Source organism: Ursus arctos, unplaced genomic scaffold, assembly GCF_023065955.2.
Source record: "Ursus arctos isolate Adak ecotype North America unplaced genomic scaffold, UrsArc2.0 scaffold_27, whole genome shotgun sequence".
NCBI classification, from domain to species: Eukaryota; Metazoa; Chordata; class Mammalia; order Carnivora; family Ursidae; genus Ursus; species Ursus arctos.
The window spans coordinates 15559205-15577223 of record NW_026622952.1 but is presented as its reverse complement, the minus strand read 5'-3'; the positions used below and the strand labels follow the sequence as shown (position 1 = coordinate 15577223).

General features: G+C 40.6%; 1 protein-coding gene across 3 annotated transcripts in view; it reads right to left on the bottom strand.

Annotated features, from left to right (window-relative positions):
• The window catches only part of ASAH1 (N-acylsphingosine amidohydrolase 1), a 44930-nt gene that overhangs the window by 14773 nt on the left and 12138 nt on the right, over positions 1 to 18019 (bottom strand). For all 3 annotated transcript variants that reach the window (XM_057303473.1, XM_048226362.2, XM_048226361.2), the window contains exons 3-10: positions 10594 to 10684; positions 10103 to 10189; positions 7506 to 7584; positions 2968 to 3042; positions 2040 to 2085; positions 1365 to 1509; positions 774 to 828; positions 568 to 649 (exon numbers count right to left, since the gene is read on the bottom strand). In XM_057303473.1, coding sequence (XP_057159456.1) covers positions 568 to 649; positions 774 to 828; positions 1365 to 1509; positions 2040 to 2085; positions 2968 to 3042; positions 7506 to 7584; positions 10103 to 10189; positions 10594 to 10684 — 660 coding nt within the window. The remainder of the gene's footprint in view (positions 1 to 567; positions 650 to 773; positions 829 to 1364; positions 1510 to 2039; positions 2086 to 2967; positions 3043 to 7505; positions 7585 to 10102; positions 10190 to 10593; positions 10685 to 18019) is intronic.

Here is an 18019-nt window from a genome sequence, read left to right as displayed (position 1 = left end):
TACTCAGCTGTAAAAAAAGAAGGAAATCTTGCCATTTGTGACAATATGGATGGACCCTAAGGGCATTATGCTCAGTGAGATGAGTCAGACAGAGAAAGACTAATACCTCACGATATGACTTACATGCAAAATCTAAGAAAACTAAACTTATAAATACAGAGAACGGAGTGGTGGCTGCTAGAGGTGGGGAATGGGGGGTGGGAGAAATGGGTGAAGGGGATCAATAGGTACAAACTTCCAGTTCTTAAATAAGTCATTCCTGGAGATACAATGTATGGCGTGGTGACAACAGTTAACAATACTATATGACTAGTATACAGTTGCTAAGAGAGGAAATCTTAACAGTTCTCAACACAAAGTAAAGAGTTTCTATAACTGTATGCGGTGATGGATGTTAGCGAAACTTACTGTGGTGATCATTTCACAATACATACAAACCCCAAAACATTTTGTTGTACACCTGAAACTAAGATAGTGTTTTATGTCACTTATATCTCCAACAAAAAATAAAATAATTTAAAAATGAATAAATATTAAATGTGATAATAAAGCAACTGGACAGATTACCTTGTGCTATTTTCCAGAACTGATCTAGTGATAAACCCTATCCACATAGCATCTTTCTTTCCCAAAATCCATTCTATGACACCTGAAAGAAATCAAACACACACAGTGTCACAGGCCTGCAATTAAGTTAGATTATGGACCAGAAGACACAGTCCGGCCTTCCTCTTAAAACATCTATGAAATTCCCACTGAAGAACTCGACTCACCCATATAACCGCCATTGATACTGAAACGTTCATTTAACGTGAGACTAAGCAGTCCCTGGAAACAAGACAAAGCAATGAGGTCAGAAACGTCAAGCACCCCGTCTGAGGCCCTCTCATATTTACGCTGCTATGCCAAACCCTGGAGGGGGGAGTGCAAAGCTGAGTCAAAACTATACTATCACGTTCTCTGCACAGCTCGTAGCAGTTCGGAGCATCTTCATTTGTAGTGTGTGAAATGAGCAGGTGGAATGTTGTTGGCCACACTTGTCTGAGAAGGAAAATGAGAGGCAGAGAATAAATGCCTAACTTGTCTGAGTAGCAGACTAAAGACCAGATGCCAGATCTGTATTATATCCTCAGCCCTCCACATCCAGCCACATGCCTTTTCCTCAGAAGAGGCTCAGAAACAAACCTTCGTTCCTTTCCTACTCTTCTCCACCACATGGGCTCACACCTACGAAGGTGACAAGAAATGCAAAGGGATGAACTGGGCCTTCCTATTCTTCTTAGGTCCTTAGACCCCGCCTTTCACAGGCAGTAAAAGCAGGACAGGGAGCTACCTGTACAATTATGTAACAGTAGATTGCTTACCGGTTTGAATCCTGTTAACATGCCCACATAGCCAGCAAAGCTTGACGCCTTGAAGACGGTTTTATTGTTTCTCTGGAAGTCCAAGTTCACCGTCAAAGGTTTCAGTTGCTCAGTTACGACCCAGGTATTATTGTTTATATTCCACCTACAACGATGATCATAATGACGACTGTGTAATGACGACGGCCAGGCATTACAGCAGGTGCGCTACCTCCCTCACCCATTAATGATGAAGCCTCCCAAGAACTTTGTGCCGTGAGTGGTTTTACTCTCCCTTTTCCACATGATAAAACTAGAGGCTCAGAGGAGCTAAATAACCCAATACAACACAACCTACTAAATAGCAAACCCCAGATTCAAATATAGGTCTCTAATTACAAAGCCCTGTTACATTTTTTTCAGGAATGCTAAGAAGACGTAAAATAGAATGCTGTTCTTCATTTCTAAGCAATAAACTCGACATGCATCTGAGGCCTTCAATCAGGTTCCAGATTTCCGTGTACTAGGTTCAACTCAGTTACACACTCCCAAATAATGGGCCCATCTTGTCTCAAAACTAAGGAATCCGGTCTCTTCACTTCTGGTCATATCGGGCATGCTTTGGGATTTGCTTTTCATCAAGGTAATACGACATACTCTTCCCGAGGACTGAAAGTCACCATGTTCTTTACTTACCCAAGAAATACTCCAAAATCCATGTTTCGCCCATGCAGCAGATGACCTAATTTAAAGTAAGGAGACGTGAGGCAGCATAATCGATCCTAACTCAAAGCTGGACACTTAATTCCGGTTTATTGATATTCACAACTGTTCAATCCAACAGTAAGAATTAAGCAGCATCCTAATATCAGCCTTAATAAGATCGAACTGTTGTGCCTGTCACACTGGCCAGTTCCCCCTCCCAATCATCTGAGATCACAAGGTTCCGGGTAAAATTACAAGAAAAGGATCAGTGGTCCTTCTTTGGTCCACTCACAGCTGCCTGGACATAGCTATCTTAGCCTCACCTAACGTGACCTGCAACACACTTCCCTTCAGCAATTGTTACCTACAGCTGAACGCTTCAAGGGTCAGGTATAGGCAGACTTTCTACTGAGAGGAGAGGTCAAAATTAACAATAAATCAGGGCAAATCATCCTGTGCCTTGCATTCTGGGGACCTGCCAGAAAAATACATGGCAAAGTGAGGCTGGTCTACCTAGGGTCCCTTGGCTGGGAAATGATGGGCCAAGATTTGTCCTGGGCTTCAAGGAAAGGCTGGGATCAATAGGCATATAATCAAGTACCCCTGTGAGTACTTATACTAAATCATGAAAAATAGTATAAGGTAGACTAGGTGGAAGGGAAAGAATGTTTATAGTCCTGAATCATTTCTTCCCATTTTTTTCCATCCCTGAATTAAACTTTAATAGCCATTATGGTAGTCTCAAAATAAGGACAGTTTTAAATTCACTTTTAAAAATTTGCTCAGACTTTTCAACTCTATGCTACATACACAGAATTTGAAGAGGAAGCGTGAATGCTACAAGTTCTAATTCTATTTATTTAGATTTTTCTTTTACTTTGTACTTTGCACTGCCCACCCTCCCTCAGCACACATTTACCTTCTTTGTCTTCTGTTATTATTGAAGTACAAATGGTAAAAAATTCATAGAACACATTGAATGAAATAATCTCTCCTGTGAGAAAAGATAGGACATTTCTTGGTAAATATCAAGAACTATGACATTGTTAGGAAATTCTTTTTGAAGAAAAAGCTTAACAATCACCATGTGTGGGGTTTTGCTATGGCATACGTGTCTGCAGACCGGTCTGGGCACACCTGCACAGCCGGTCACGTGGACATGTCCCACCGGGCTGTGCTCTACAGACACAGAACAAGCCGCCAAAGGGTCAGCTGTTTGGGCAAGTTGAACACCCAGGCACACTGGGATTGTACCGTAACATGATGGCCAAATTTTTCATCAATGTGCTTCATTTTAATTTGGTTTGGGGGTGCTAACGTATGACAACTTTTTAAAAAAGATTTATTTGAGAGAGAACGTGGTTGAGTTGGGGGAGGGGTACAGGGACAGAACCTCCAGCAGACTCCCTGCAGAACATGAAGCCTCAGGCCGGGCTTGATCCCACAACCCACAAAATCACGACCTGAGCCCAAATCATGAACGACACTTATCTGACTGAGCCACACAGGTGCCCCTCGAATGTGATAACTTAATACATCTGGCTCTTTGTTATATACTGAACATGTATTTAGCTCACATTTTTAGAGGTGACAATACTTCTAAGGTGAGAAAGGAGATCCGGGAACTATTAATAAAATTAGTGCAGAGCTACCAAGAAAATCCATTTTAAAAAATTTTGATTTTTGAATATTTTTCCAAAACTGTATAATAATACCACTAAGCATTTAATTAACAGGCATACGTCATGGGCAACAAAGGCACAGCACATAGGGAATAGAGCCAGTGGTACTGTAATCGTGTCCTACCCTCGTGGTAAGCACAGCACAAGGTGCAGTGATGGGCTGAACCACCACACTGTACACCCGAAACTAATGCAACTCTGTGTATCAACTATATGCAAACAAAACAATTTATTTCCATTAAATAACGATACACAGCACACTTTATCACATTCATGTTAACATGTTAAGCTTAACATTCTTTTCCCATCCTAATCTAATGTTTATTTTTCTTGCATTTTGGTAGGATTCTGCTCTTACTTTATTACAAATCATGTGTTAATCTTTTCAATTCGTTTTTCTCTTGAGATATTTATATGTGGTTTTTATTTGCTAGGGTTCTTTACATAATAAAGGAATTAAAGACTTTTTTTTCATATAGGCTGCAAGAATATATTTCCAGTATGTTGACCATCTTTTCACATCACTTTTTTAAGATGCCATTTATTTATTTGAGAGAGAGAGAGAACATGAGTGGGAGAAGGGGCAGAGGAAGAGGGACAACAAGCAGACTCTCTGCTGAGTGGGGAACACAACACGGAGCTTGATCCCAGGACCCTGAGATCATGACCCAAGCTGAAGTCAGATGTGTAACCGACTGAGTCACCCAGGCCCCCCTACATCATTTTTTTAAAGAAGCAAAAAACAATAAAAAACCTAGCCATCACTGTTGATAAATATTATTGATTTTCAGAAATTTTGAATCATCTCTCTTGTTAAAAAAAACAAGGTACTACTGGCTACTTAAAATAACTCTATCACTTTGGTAGCTCAAAAATAAAATTTGGGTGGCAGGAAAAGTCTTTTTCATTAAATTAAATTGGAATTCATTAAAATTAAGGATTTCTACTCACTAAAAGACACCAGTAAGGGAGTAAAAATGCAAGCCCCAGACTTGAAGCCACAGAGAAGATATTCAGAATGCATATATCTGACAAAAGACTTGTAGCCAGAATATATATAGAATTCCTTAAAATCATCTACACTATCCAAAGCAGTCTACACATTCAATGCAATCTCCATCAAAATACCAACAGCATTTTTCACAGAACTAGAACAAACAACCTTAAAATCTGTACAGAACCACAAAACACACTGGATAGCCAAAGCAGTCTTGAAAAAAGAAAAGCAAAGCCGGAGACATCACCATTCTGACTTCAAGTTATATTACAAAGCTGCAGTGTTCAAAACAGTGAGAGAGGAAAACATGAAACAAGATGAAACCAGAGAGGCAGAAAAACCATAAGAGACTCTTAACCTTAGGAAACAAACTGAGGGTTGCCGGAGGGGAGGAGGGTGGAGGGATGGGCTAACCGGGTGATGGAAATTGAGGAGGGCACGTGATGTAATAAGCACTGGGTGTTATATAAGACTGATGAATCACTGCCCTACCTCTGAAATGAATAATACATTATATGTTAATTGAATTTAAATTAAAAAACAAATTTAAAAAACAGTATAGTACTGGAACAAAAATAGACACGTAGACCAATGCAACAGAACAGAAAGCCCACAAATAGACCCACAATTATATGATCGATTCATCTTCAACAAAGCAGGAAAGAATATCCAATGGGAACAAGACAGTCTCTTCTACAAATAGTGTTGGGAAAACTGGACAGCTACATGCAAATGAATGAAAGTGGACCACTTGCTTATACTATACACAAAAATAAACTCTAAATGGATTAAAGATCTAAACATGAGACAAGAAACCGTAAAAACCCTAGAAGAGAGCACAGGCAGTAATTTCTGACATTGGCCATAGGAACATTTTCCTACGTATGTCTCCTGAGGCAAGGGAAACAAAAGCAAAAATAAACTACTGGGACTGCGTCAAGTAAAAAGCTTCTGCGCAGCAAAGGAAATAATCAACAAAACTAAAAGGCAACCTACAGAATGGGAGAAGATATCTGCAAATGACATATCCAATAAACTGTTAGTATCCAGAATATATAAAGAACGCCCAAAAAATAAACAATCCAATTACAAAATGGGCAGAAGACATGAACAGACATTTCTCCAAAGAAGACATACAGATGGCCAGCAGACACATGAAAAGAGGGTATCATCACTTACCATCAGGGAAATGCAAATCAAAACTACAATGATGTATCACCTCACACCTGTCAGAAGGGCTAAAATCAACAACACAAGAAACAACGGGTGTTGGTGAGGATGTGGAGAAAAAGTGCGCTGTTGGTGGGAATGCAAACTGGTACGGCCACTGTGGAAAACAGTGTGGAGGTTCCTCAAAAAGTTAAAAAGAGAACTACCCTACAATCTATAATCACACTACTGGGCATTTAGCCAAAAAATACAAAAACACTGAATCAAAGGGATACATGCACCCCTAATGTTTATAGCGGCATTATTTACAATAACCAAATTATGGAAGCAGCCGAAGTGTCCACTGAATGATGAATGGATATAGAAGATACAGGGTGTATGTGTGTGTGTGTGTGTATACACATACACAATGGAACATTACTCAGCCATAAAAAAGAATGAAATCTTGCCATTTGCAATAATATGGATGGAGCTAGCGTGTGTTATGCTAAGTGAAATAAGTCAGAGAAAGACAAATACCTACCATATGATTTCACTCCTATGCGGAACTTAAGAAACAAAACAAATGAGCAAAGGGGAAAACAGAGAGAGAGAGAAATCAAAAAACAGACTCTTAACTATAGAGAACAAACTGATAGTTACCAGAGGGGAGGTGGGTGGATTAAGGAGGGCGCTTGTTGTGTTCATATGGAATTGCTGAATCGCTATACCCTACCCCGGAAACTAATATAGCACTGTGTTTACTATGTGGAATTAAACTAAAAACTTGAAAAAAAGAGAATGTTTTAAAACCAACGAAAAATGCACAAAAGACTGTAACAAACATTGCACCTTTAGAAGGAAGGAAGGAAAGAGAGATAAACTATCTTTTTTAACGGTTTTTTTTAAAGAAGCAAAAACAACCAAAACACTAACCAATGAAAGGGAAGGTCAATAGTTCTACAATCGTCTAGTCATCAAGAAAAAGCAAACGACACAATAACAAGGTTCTACACACTCAACCAAATGGCTCAAGTGAAAAATACTGACGCTACCGGGTGGAGAAGTATTAAGGAGTACCACGCCGCTTCAGTGGATACAACCGCGTTGGGAAACTGCCTGGCAGAATGTACAAGGCTAAAAGACAGCTACCCCGTAACCCCGTACATACCCAACAGAAAGCAGCACACGTGTCCATCAAAGACAGATACAAGAACATTCATAACTGCTTTATTCCTGATATCTGAAATCACCAAACACCCTATTCATACGGTAGCATACTACTCTGGAGAGGCACTCCAGACAGACGATTCTGGTACTCTGGGTAAGTACAATAAACCTGACACAACAGTTCACACCGTGTACAGGAGGCTCTTGTATGGTGAAGTCAGAATAAGCGGTTAACTTGGGGATGCAGTCCTAGCTGTGAGATGGCGTGACGGAGAATTCTGGATTGCTGGAATTTTCTGTGTCTTGATCTGAGTTGTGATTACATGCATTCATGCATTTTGAAAACTACTGAGCTGTATACTTGAGATCTATGCACTTTACTGTATGTAGATCATACCTCAATAGAAAAATTTTAAAGTACTTTATTAAATCTTATAAAAGCTACAAAGTGAACTTTACCTAAAGGTATCCCAGTAACAGCTGCAATCCCCTTCATTTCCTCCTCAAAAGGACCAGGGAAGTTGCCAAGTAGGCCAGGCTGGAAAACAAATAATTTATCAATCATTCGACCTGCTTTGAGATTTGGTTCTTTTACACATAATATATTCTAGATGCTCCTTCCATGATAAGTGAAAACAGTGATTTATAAAGCTCTCTTACGTCCTGTATTTCTAGGAGACTCTATCTAGTACTCAGTACTGGACCCCCCATTCTTTAACTCTTGCTTTTATTCCCTTAAACTCAACTGTTCTCAGGTATTATGCCAAGACCTATCTATGCCTGTTTTTTCCTGCCTTGTATTTCACCCTGTTCTCCAAAAAAAAAAGAGGGAACTTGAATAACTGCCCTTGGATGACCTAACATGGCCCACAAACGCATCACAACAAGTACTCCTTATCTCCACCCAAACTCACCGTCTCACCTTGGCACTGCATCCTCATTACTATATATAACCCATATAGACAATTCTGTCTTCTAGTCATTCACAAAACCTTCTGTCTTGGTTAATGGGCTTCTCAGGCTAAGACGCATTATCACAGTCTGTTAGCCAACAATGGACACAGGAGCAAAATCCCGGTGGACATATACTTTTATTGTCAAATGCAACTTTCCACTAAAAGTGAGATTACAATTTAAGCTCACAGTCTCTCGCTAATAAAATAACAAGCTTAAAATCTGCAAGTCTCATTTGTCACCGACTTGGTGTTTATGTCATGTGACCTAAGCCTATTTTCTTTTCCCCCTTAGGAATTCAAAGCATTACACAAGTGGGATATTCCTGCCAATTTAACCAACAAAGATGACTTACTGAACATGTACTAACCACTTATCATATCCAGGCCCTGTGCTTTATATACAGTATTTCACTTAATTCTCACAATGACCATATAAAATAGGCATTAGCGTATTCTCCCTGATGAGAAACCTGACGTTTCACAGCTTAAGAAACATGTCAAAGGATACAGTTATTAGGTGACTGAGCCAATCCTAAAATCCAACGTTTAAGGGGGAAAAACCCAATGTTGTCTGAATCCAATCCTGGGCATGTACCATCCCTGCTGGCATAATAGGGGGACAGAAGGGGCCTCTTGTCTGCTGCTCCTGCCAACCTTCGTATGTGGGGGAGGTCTGGTTAGTATACACGTGAAGGAGACCCTTAATCAAAGACTCTGAAAGCATAAATACGAGGGAGAACAGAGTTGGTGGCTGGCAGGTGCCAGTGTCACAGGGATGATATGCCTAGAGCATGCAGTCTCTAGGACTCAATGGTGCTTAACTAGGGGTGGTTTTATCCCCAGGGGAGATCTGATGATGTCTAGAGGCATTTTTGGTGCTCACAAATGAAGGGGTGCACCCGGCGCGTAGAGGCCAGGGATGCTGTTAAACATCCAGCAATGCACAGACAGCCCCCACAACAAAATATTACCCCATCCCAAACGTCATAAATGCGGAAACACGTGCCCCAGGCCCTCGGTGACCTCTCCAATCCTTTTCCCTGCAAAACACTGAGGGTCTCAGGGCAATGACCAAAACACGGTGAAGAGGATCTCTCGAGGGCTCTAAGGGCCAGGCCCTAGATTTTCCATTGGTTCCACCTAAATTAAAAAGGAGCTGAAGAAATAGAGTCTTCCTGCATGACTAGGGGGAAAATGAACTGATTTGGTGAATACACAGCTACAAGAAACACTCAACCCAAGTGAATTTCAACGGTCACAGCTACTGAGGGACTCCATTACGTACAGAGCTGGACTGAGTATGTTTGTTGGTCATATGTAGAAAAATCTCTGGGTGTCCTGAGATACAGAGGCCAAGTACTTAAAAAAAAAAAAAAAGCAAATTTTCAATACTGAACTTGTAAATGTAAGTACAGTTGACCCTTGAACAATGAGGGGGGTTAGGAGTGACCACCTTTTGTATAGTTGACAATCTCCGTATGATGTGTGACTCTCCCAAAACCACTAACAGTTTACTGTTGACCAGAAACCTTACCAATAATACCAACAGTTAATTAACACACATTTCCTATGTTATATGTATTTTATACTGTATTCTTAAAATTTAAAAAGCTAGAGAAAAGAAAATGTCAAAAAAAATCATAAGGAAGAGAAAATACATTGACAGTACTTTGCTCTATTTATTAAAAAAAAAATCCATGTGTGGGTGGACCTTTCCAGTTTAAACCTGTGCTGTTTAAGGGTCAACTGTATGTCTAAGGGGAAGGACAGGCCATACTCCCAGACGAAATATATATGTGCTCACTGTTCTGTAACTAGTCCATACTTTAAAAAAAAAAAAAAAAAATTAAGGGGCAGTTAAGTGCCAAATTTTGCCATGCTATTTTGTGTCCTGTTATTCATGCATTACCAAAACCCCAGAATTTTAAGTCCCTCTAAATTTTGACAGTGGTCTAGAATAAATGCAAACTTGCCCAAAAGCTCCTTAGGAGAAGTTGTCAAATACGCCTTTAAAGAAATACCAGAGCCTTTGCTGAACTCTGTGTATATATGTGGATGTGCGTGTGTTTAAAATTTTTCGTGGGAAATGATATTTCTTACCAACTTTTGATCCACTATCTGCATAATTTTTCCACTTGGCACAAACGCATTTACTAGATCCCTCAGGGAATTCACTATAATCCGTAGCTGAAAAATAAATAAATTGTTTAATTTATAAGAGACATAAAAAATGTTGACATTTAAGATTAATATTGGTAAAATGAAAACAGAGACCTTTTGATTTCTCCATACATAGTTAAACAGAGTGCTATTTGAAAATATTTTCATCTAATATATACACACATCTTTAACAGGCTATTTTATTAATTAATCAGAAAAAGGCAGATGATAGAAAGAAACAAAGGCAAAGGCAAGTAAAAAGACCAGGAAGCTACAGAAAAATGGCATAATTTCTTCTATTATTGTTAACAGGCGAAAAATATCAAAATCATATCCTTAAAATACTTGGTGTGTAATTTCATGAAATGCTCTTTTAAAAATGCAATTATGTTCAGTAATGTCAGAAATAGAAGATTTAACAATCAGCATACCGCTGGTGCCTTGTCAGCCATCAATTCGTGCCATCTTTTGTAGGGCGGTAAGTCGAGATTTATGGTGTACCATGGAACTGTACCCCTATAGCTGTAATGAGAGGTGTAGCACCGTGAAACGTCAAAAGCAGTTTTTGATGGGGGTTAGACAGTTACAGCGAGGTGCGTATGTCAGAGGCATATTCTTAACAATAACAGAGAAGTTGGTACTCAAACCAAAGTCTGCAGAAAAGCTCATTTTCCCAGCTAGTGTTTCTGCCCTATGCTGTATACACAATCACACATAATTTCAGAAATCTCAGGATAGAGTTATACATTCTGGAAGGTTAAGGTGAATTGGTGGTATGTGAAAGAAGCAATTTTGGCTCAAGAGCCTCGTGTCATCTGAATCTCAGTGGTAGAAAGTATCTGCCTTTTTTGCCCTCCTAAATCTCTGGCTCTGGGCACGTCTCTGGTTGGTTTCCCAGTCTCAGAATTCCCTCTTAGACAGTCACACTACTGCCAAATCATTGTCTCCAGCACTGGCTTCAGTAAGGTCACCTTTTAAGCCCCCAGAAGTGGCAGCACGTATTAGCTTCCCATGACCGGCTTCAAGAACCTTCTCTACTCAACTCAGTCATGAGACTCTTCCTGCCATGCTCCCTCTCTCTCCTCATGCTTCTGTTCTTCTGTTCTCCTGTTCTCTACCACTGTTCTCTGTAACTACAGAAACATTATCTTCCGGCTCTTGCTACTAAGCCTCTAAGGGTGTGCCACTCAGTGATTTATCAGCTTAGACCTATGCCTAAAAATAGCCAGCATTTGCTCCATTATTATTTCTCTGCTCCAGAGAAACATAAGGTGCATGCTGGTGTGAGCTACAGGAGCTGATCTCTGTATTAAAAACTATGATACTTAATTCCTAGAAAAAAGCTTAACATAAAAACAAATTAACTCAGTTTCCGACTGATCATAATTTCACACACAAAATTTGGTCCCATAATACAAAAAAATAATTCTTGTTATTATTACAGGCGGGTGCTACTAATGGCCTCCCTCCCTGCCAGCACGCACTTAGATTTCCATGTCTAGGAGCAAGGGTAACGCAGTGGCCACTGGAGCTCTGCACATGGGTGGTACTACCCTAAGACAGGTTTTCTGAACTCCTATCAGCTGCTCTTCCCCTTAGAATATCCAACAAAACCCAAACCTATATCCACCTTAATCTCCTTATTCGTCTTCAGTCAAGAGCCTTGGGCAGGCTCAAGGATTCCAAAGAAGAAATGGAGAGGAAATAAACTTAGTACAGCAAAGGATTAGATTCAGTGGGCATGGGGAGACCCCAAAACCTCTCTATAATAACACCTCCACCTTTGAAAGAACTGTGAAACTGATTAACAAAATCATTTTAATAACTGAAGATTAGCCATGATTCCACATTTTACTTCTCATTAAACATTTTTCTAAAATATCTCTGTATTGTAACAACTGTACCTCAATTTCCTGGAGGAATAAATAGTATCTACCTTATTGAGGGCAGTGAAGATTACATGAAATACACAAAAAATACTCAGCAGTATCGGTATTCAACCAAGAGTCATTACTATAGAATATTTTCCTACTTTACTGCCAACAATAAACATCACTGCTTTATGTTGGAGACGTAGCATCTGCTGTGCCCAGGTCATCACAGTCACTATTAAGAAGTGACTGAACCCACCTGGCTCCACAGGTGGCTCGGAAACTAGTCCAAGTGACACAACACACGCACACGCAAAGAAGAAGGCAGATGCTAAGCGCCAGGGAGCAGTAGAAAATAAATGCTAATGGCCTCTGGATAGATTCAGGGGTGCTCCAGCTGTCAGTCCCTTGATCTCCAGCCCTGATGTGACTGGTCAGGCTGGATAAACAGGTGTTTCTCTCCTCCCTCACAGATGCCCGTGCATACCTCCGGAATCGACGCACTTGATCAAAAATAATGTACAAGAGGATTTTGTTGTCGTTCAAGGGTACATGAATACCATGCCCCCCTCCCACATCCTGAGACACATGTAGAGTTCAGAGGAAAGGATCAGAGCAGAATGGAAGACTCTTCTTTACAACAGCCTAGGGGAGTAGGAAGGAATCCAGGAGAAATACCAGGACGAAGATATTTACATTGTATGGGTAGATAAATAGGAGTAAATGTGTTTATCTGTACATGTGGGTTTTGTACACATGTCTTTGTACACATGTGTACACATACGTACACTCAGCAGCCTGGAGCCAGTTAAAAGCCCAAGCAGGGAAGGTTTGCAGGGTAATCAATTCATAGACACATGTAAGGCACCCGTGAAAGGGAGTAGGGGAAAAAAGCCTTAAACATGGAGGGTATTCATTATGTGTTAAATGAATTGGGGCAGTGAGACCAGTCAAGAGATGCATGTAATCAATAAGGCACTGGAGACCAAGATGTTGCCCGTGTTTACACAAAAGAAGACCTCCAGAGAGCAAGCCATTAGAGAGAGGGCTGGAAGGCACACTGGCTTTAGGATGACATAGAAACTGATTACTTCCTGCCAAATATTTGCCTCTTCCCACAGAAAAGTGAGTAAATCAAAAGAATTTCGTGTATTACAGCGGCACTGTATCTGGGGCAGAAGCTATTTAGAATACGTCATTTAGGCAAGTGTAGTACGATAGATATATTTGGAATGCTACAAAAAGCAAGAACGTCATCTTGGTATTTCTGGTTTCTGAAAATTAATAAAAGAAAACGTCATTTAGACTGCAGTCGGGGGCGGGCAGGGTAGGTCTCCTGCCCAACTGCAGACCCAACAAGGAAGAAAGCCTTTCAAGTTGATACTACTTTACCATCCCAGCCCGGGAAGAAAGGTTGCCCCAGCAACAGCCTGGCCAGTGAGAAGCCACTATCCTTCCAACTCCCAGTTTACTCCAGTGGACTTACTTTAATAGCCTTCTCAACTTCCCTTTTTCCTTTAGAAAAGAGCACTCCTCTCCTTTGTTCTGCAGACTTGCCTATGGTTTTGCCCTAGCTTGCTTGTCCCTCACTATAATTCTCTGCTATTCCTGAATAAACCCATATTGCTGGTAAAATAATTGGCAGCTTTATTTTGAAGGTTAACATTACTTGGTGATCAGAAGTGGAATCCAGAGAAAACCCCCAGCAACTCCAAGGCTGGTGAGCAAACAGGTGCCAATAAACCACAGAGCCACCTGGGCTCCCTGCTTTCTTGACAATCCTGGGGCTGGAGGGTAAGTTTTCCCTGGGATTCAAGCTCCTCTCTCTTCATGTTCAAGCTCTCCAGGCTTTATTCGGGATCTGTTTTTTTGTGTCTGTGTTTTTGTTTTGTTGACTCCTTTACAGAATCAGAGTGTTCCTGTTGTAACTGTACCGACTCCTGTGTAGAACCGGGCTGTTCTGAACTGACTCATTTTGGGATCGGACTATGCCCGCTGGATATGCACTAGCTGTTGGTATGACTCCAATTTGGAACCGGATTGTTCCTACTGGAAGCATACTGGCCTTTCGTCTGATGCCTTTTGGAAACAGGCTGTTCCTGTTGAAACTGTGCTACTGAGCATGTTTTCTCTTTAGAGAAAAACATCTAAGAAATGGGATCCCAGTCATCAAAATGCTTTGAGGGTCCCCGGGCCCTACTGGGATTTCAGCTGGTCTATGTTTAAAAACTATGGTCCCTCTGCATGTACATTTATAACTAAATACACTAGTTAAGCAAAAGTAATTTAGAACTTCACTGGCCCTTATGGGGAACTTTGGATCTCCCCAAACTTGGTTGACCCAAAAGTAAATTAGAAAGCACAGCCACTAAAAAACAAACAAAAAACCTAAATGGGATGCCTGTTTTAGATGATACCTTGAGGCTTCTGAAAAGGATTCAGTATCTTTGTAAGATATTATTTCTAAATTAACTGACACAACAAATGAAAGAAGTCAAAATGGTTTCTGAGACCTCTTTTTCCCCTCTTCCTTCTTTGTTTCCAGACACCCGGCAGGGGCCATTTTCCTTTATTCTCACTGCTGAACTTCTTCCTCTGAAACGCTCCCTGCTCCTTCTCCTGAACCTGCTAAAACCTGCCTCTTTAAAGTTGAGTCTGCTGAGGATCTTCAGAAACACCAAGTTTCTTATGCTCCCTGTACTAAGGGAACTAGGCAAGCCATAAAGAGTTTTCTAAAGTGACTGGCGACCTCCCCACCCCCACCCCATAGGCTTGCTATATTTAACTATGCAGTACATTTTTTAGTATTCTCGCTGATGAGAATAGCCAATATCTTGGCTTCCCCAAGAACAGCAATACAGCCAGATGATAATATGTATCCAGGGTTTCACAGAGTCCCTCTTACTTTTTTTTTTGTAAGATTTTATTTATTTATTCGACAGGGATAGAGACAGCCAGTGAGAGAGGGAACACAAGCAGGGGAGTGGGAGAGGAAGAAGCAGGCTCATAGCGGAGGAGCCTGATGTGGGGCTCGATCCCACAACGCTGGGATCACGCCCTGAGCCGAAGGCAGACGCTTAACCGCTGTGCCACCCAGGCACCCCCCTCTTACTTTTCACAAACCTTAAAAGCTGATTTGGATGACAGAAAATTTTGGGAAGGCTCTACTTTGTTAAAATATGTAGGTGACTTCTCAAACTCCCTCACAGGAGACAACATCTTCCTGTAAAATTTGTAGCCTTAAAGGAAAATAAAGTCTCCAAAGTGGGGGAGGGGAGAAGCAGTTTGCTCAAATTTGAGTTTGATACTTAGGACATCTGATCTCCAAACAAGGACTACAGTCAGATCCAGATGATATCCCTTATGATTGTTGACATGCCTTTTTTACCCCTAATGACAATTTGTAAGAAACTCTTCTAACCAAGGCAAGCCTTTTCATGACTTCCTGAGAGTTCTTACTTAAAGGATGTAAATGGTAAATACTGTGTGGGGTATGTTATCGCAACCCCTTTTTGAAATCACCGAGCCAGCATCTCTACCTTTGGCTATTTGTACCCAACAGGCGGAAATATATGCCCTTGCTCAAACTTGTCCCTTAGCCAAGGCTAAAAGCACAAACATTTATACCGACAGTCAGTACGCCTTTGGACAGTTCATCACTTTGGAATATTATGGAAACAATGAGATGTCCTTACCCCCAGTGGGAATAAGATTAAAAATGACTCTTATGTCCAAAATGTACTAGATGTCATACTTTTGCCAGCTGCTCTATTAATAAGGTTGTTGGGCGTACCAGAGTTGACTCCCTGGAGACCAAACAAAACCACCTCACTGGTATTTCCACCAAAAATGCTGCTCTCAAGGAGACCAATAGCCAAACCTCTGTCACGGTCCAAACGGATGTTCTCCCAGATAATTATTTAGAAAAATTGGGAAGAGATACCCAACAACTGACTCTAGAGAGGGAGAAACGATATTGAAAACCTAATTATTGTTGGCTTGATAAAAAGAGACTCTGGTTTGGACCAAACAGTCTGGCCCTACCAGAAATTCTAAAATTCCCATTACTTACATGCATTTAACTAACAAAGTGTTAGTACATACCTGTATTGTATGCTTACAAATGCACTGTGTGTGCTCTTGGCAATATTCACTATTCTTTCCATCGTCTCTTTAAGCAGAGACTTCCAGGAGGCATAGATGAGTCTATATTTGCCTTCAGAGGGAACACCTCTCTCCTAAGTTGGAATCAGTGCCAATAAATATTTCAGTTGGCTACTTTCAGACCGAGAGTCCTAGTTTAGAGCCATCATACGATTTGAAGTTCTGTTACTTCTTCTGTTTTGTATAATTATTTTAAGTTTTGTATTTTGTTTCCAATCAAACTTTAAAAAAAAAACAATGTACCTAATAAGATGATGCTGGTTCAATGCTCTGAGAAAATCTCCAACACTTACGACCTCGAGAAGATACAGACTTTAGATGGGAAGTGCCTGAGTGTTCTCTACTAACCTTCCTTGTTAACTCAAACGTGGCTTTAAGTGGTTTCCAACTGTTGTGCACCTCCCTCCTTGCATAGAACATGACAAGCAGGGGCGCCTGGGTGGCACAGCGGTTAATCGTCTGCCTTCGGCTCAGGGCGTGATCCCGGCGTTATGGGATCGAGCCCCACATCAGGCTCCTCCGCTATGAGCCTGCTTCTTCCTCTCCCACTCCCCCTGCTTGTGTTCCCTCTCTCGCTGGCTGTCTCTATCTCTGTCGAATAAATAAATAAAATCTTTAAAAAAAAAAAAAAAAAAAAAAAAAGAACATGACAAGCAGGAAAGGTCCTTCCTGGCACTGAGCGGGAAAACCACTAAATATGGAAAACCTGACTCTTGATCACTGATGCTTTCAAAGAAAGATTTTTTTATAATTAATTTCTTGAAGATTTTTTTTTAAAGAAAGTTCCACCCCCAACATGGGGCTTGAACTTACAACCCTGCAGAAAGAAAGGAGCCTTGCAAGTTGATAGTACTTCAGATACTACTTTACTACCCCGTGAGGAAGAAGAAAGGCTTTCCCCTCTGCCCTGGCAACATCCCAGCCAATAAGACACCGCCATAACTCAGCCAATGAAAAGCCACTACGCTTCAAACGCCATTTACTCCAATAGACTTTTTTGTTTGAACAGCCTTCCGAACTTCCCCCTTTCTTCTATAAAAGAGAGTTCTCCTCTTTTGTTCTGCAGGCTTCCCTATGGTTTTGCTGTAGCTTGCTTGTCCTGGATTGCAATTCTCTGCTTTTTCCAAGTAAACCCATGTTTGCTGGTAAAATAACCAGCAGTTTTATTTCTAAGGCTAACAGGTTAAAGCTCTACTCTCCCTTCCCCGGCCGCAGCAGGCTACTTTCAGAGAGAAGGAAAGCAGGGCAAAAAAAGATTACCCTTCCATATACCTTTCTCTTCTTTTCCACATTCTGTACTCTCTAGGCTGGTGGGCTATTCTTACACTTTTCTCATAAACTCATTTAGCCACAAAAGATTTGAAAAGGCCATATACCTATATTAAAAATATTAACATTAAATGCACTAAAATATGACACTGGCCCTTCCCTTATGTTTTTTAATCCTGTTTTGTCCTTCACAGCTTTGATTATCATGCCAGGGGGTTATTTCTTAAAGGTTTCACATGTAAGACCCTACCCTTTCTTCCAATATAATCTGGTGGTTTATATTCAGGTACCACAGAAAGCCATGGTTCAGCTCTGCATTTGTCAGAATGAAAAAATCCTTGGCAGTTGACAGAATTTGCTGGAGAATGCAAATTCTTTTTCTCTCTGATTTTGATAGACTAGAAATGGGCATTTCAGTCATGGCGTATTTCAATATCTGTCCAGGATCTTAGCAAATACATAATACACAAACCTGAAAAAAAAAATCTGTCTCAGAAGAAAAAAAATTTTTTGTCTCAAGATAGAAGAGATGACTTAAATTTTTCTTCATTAT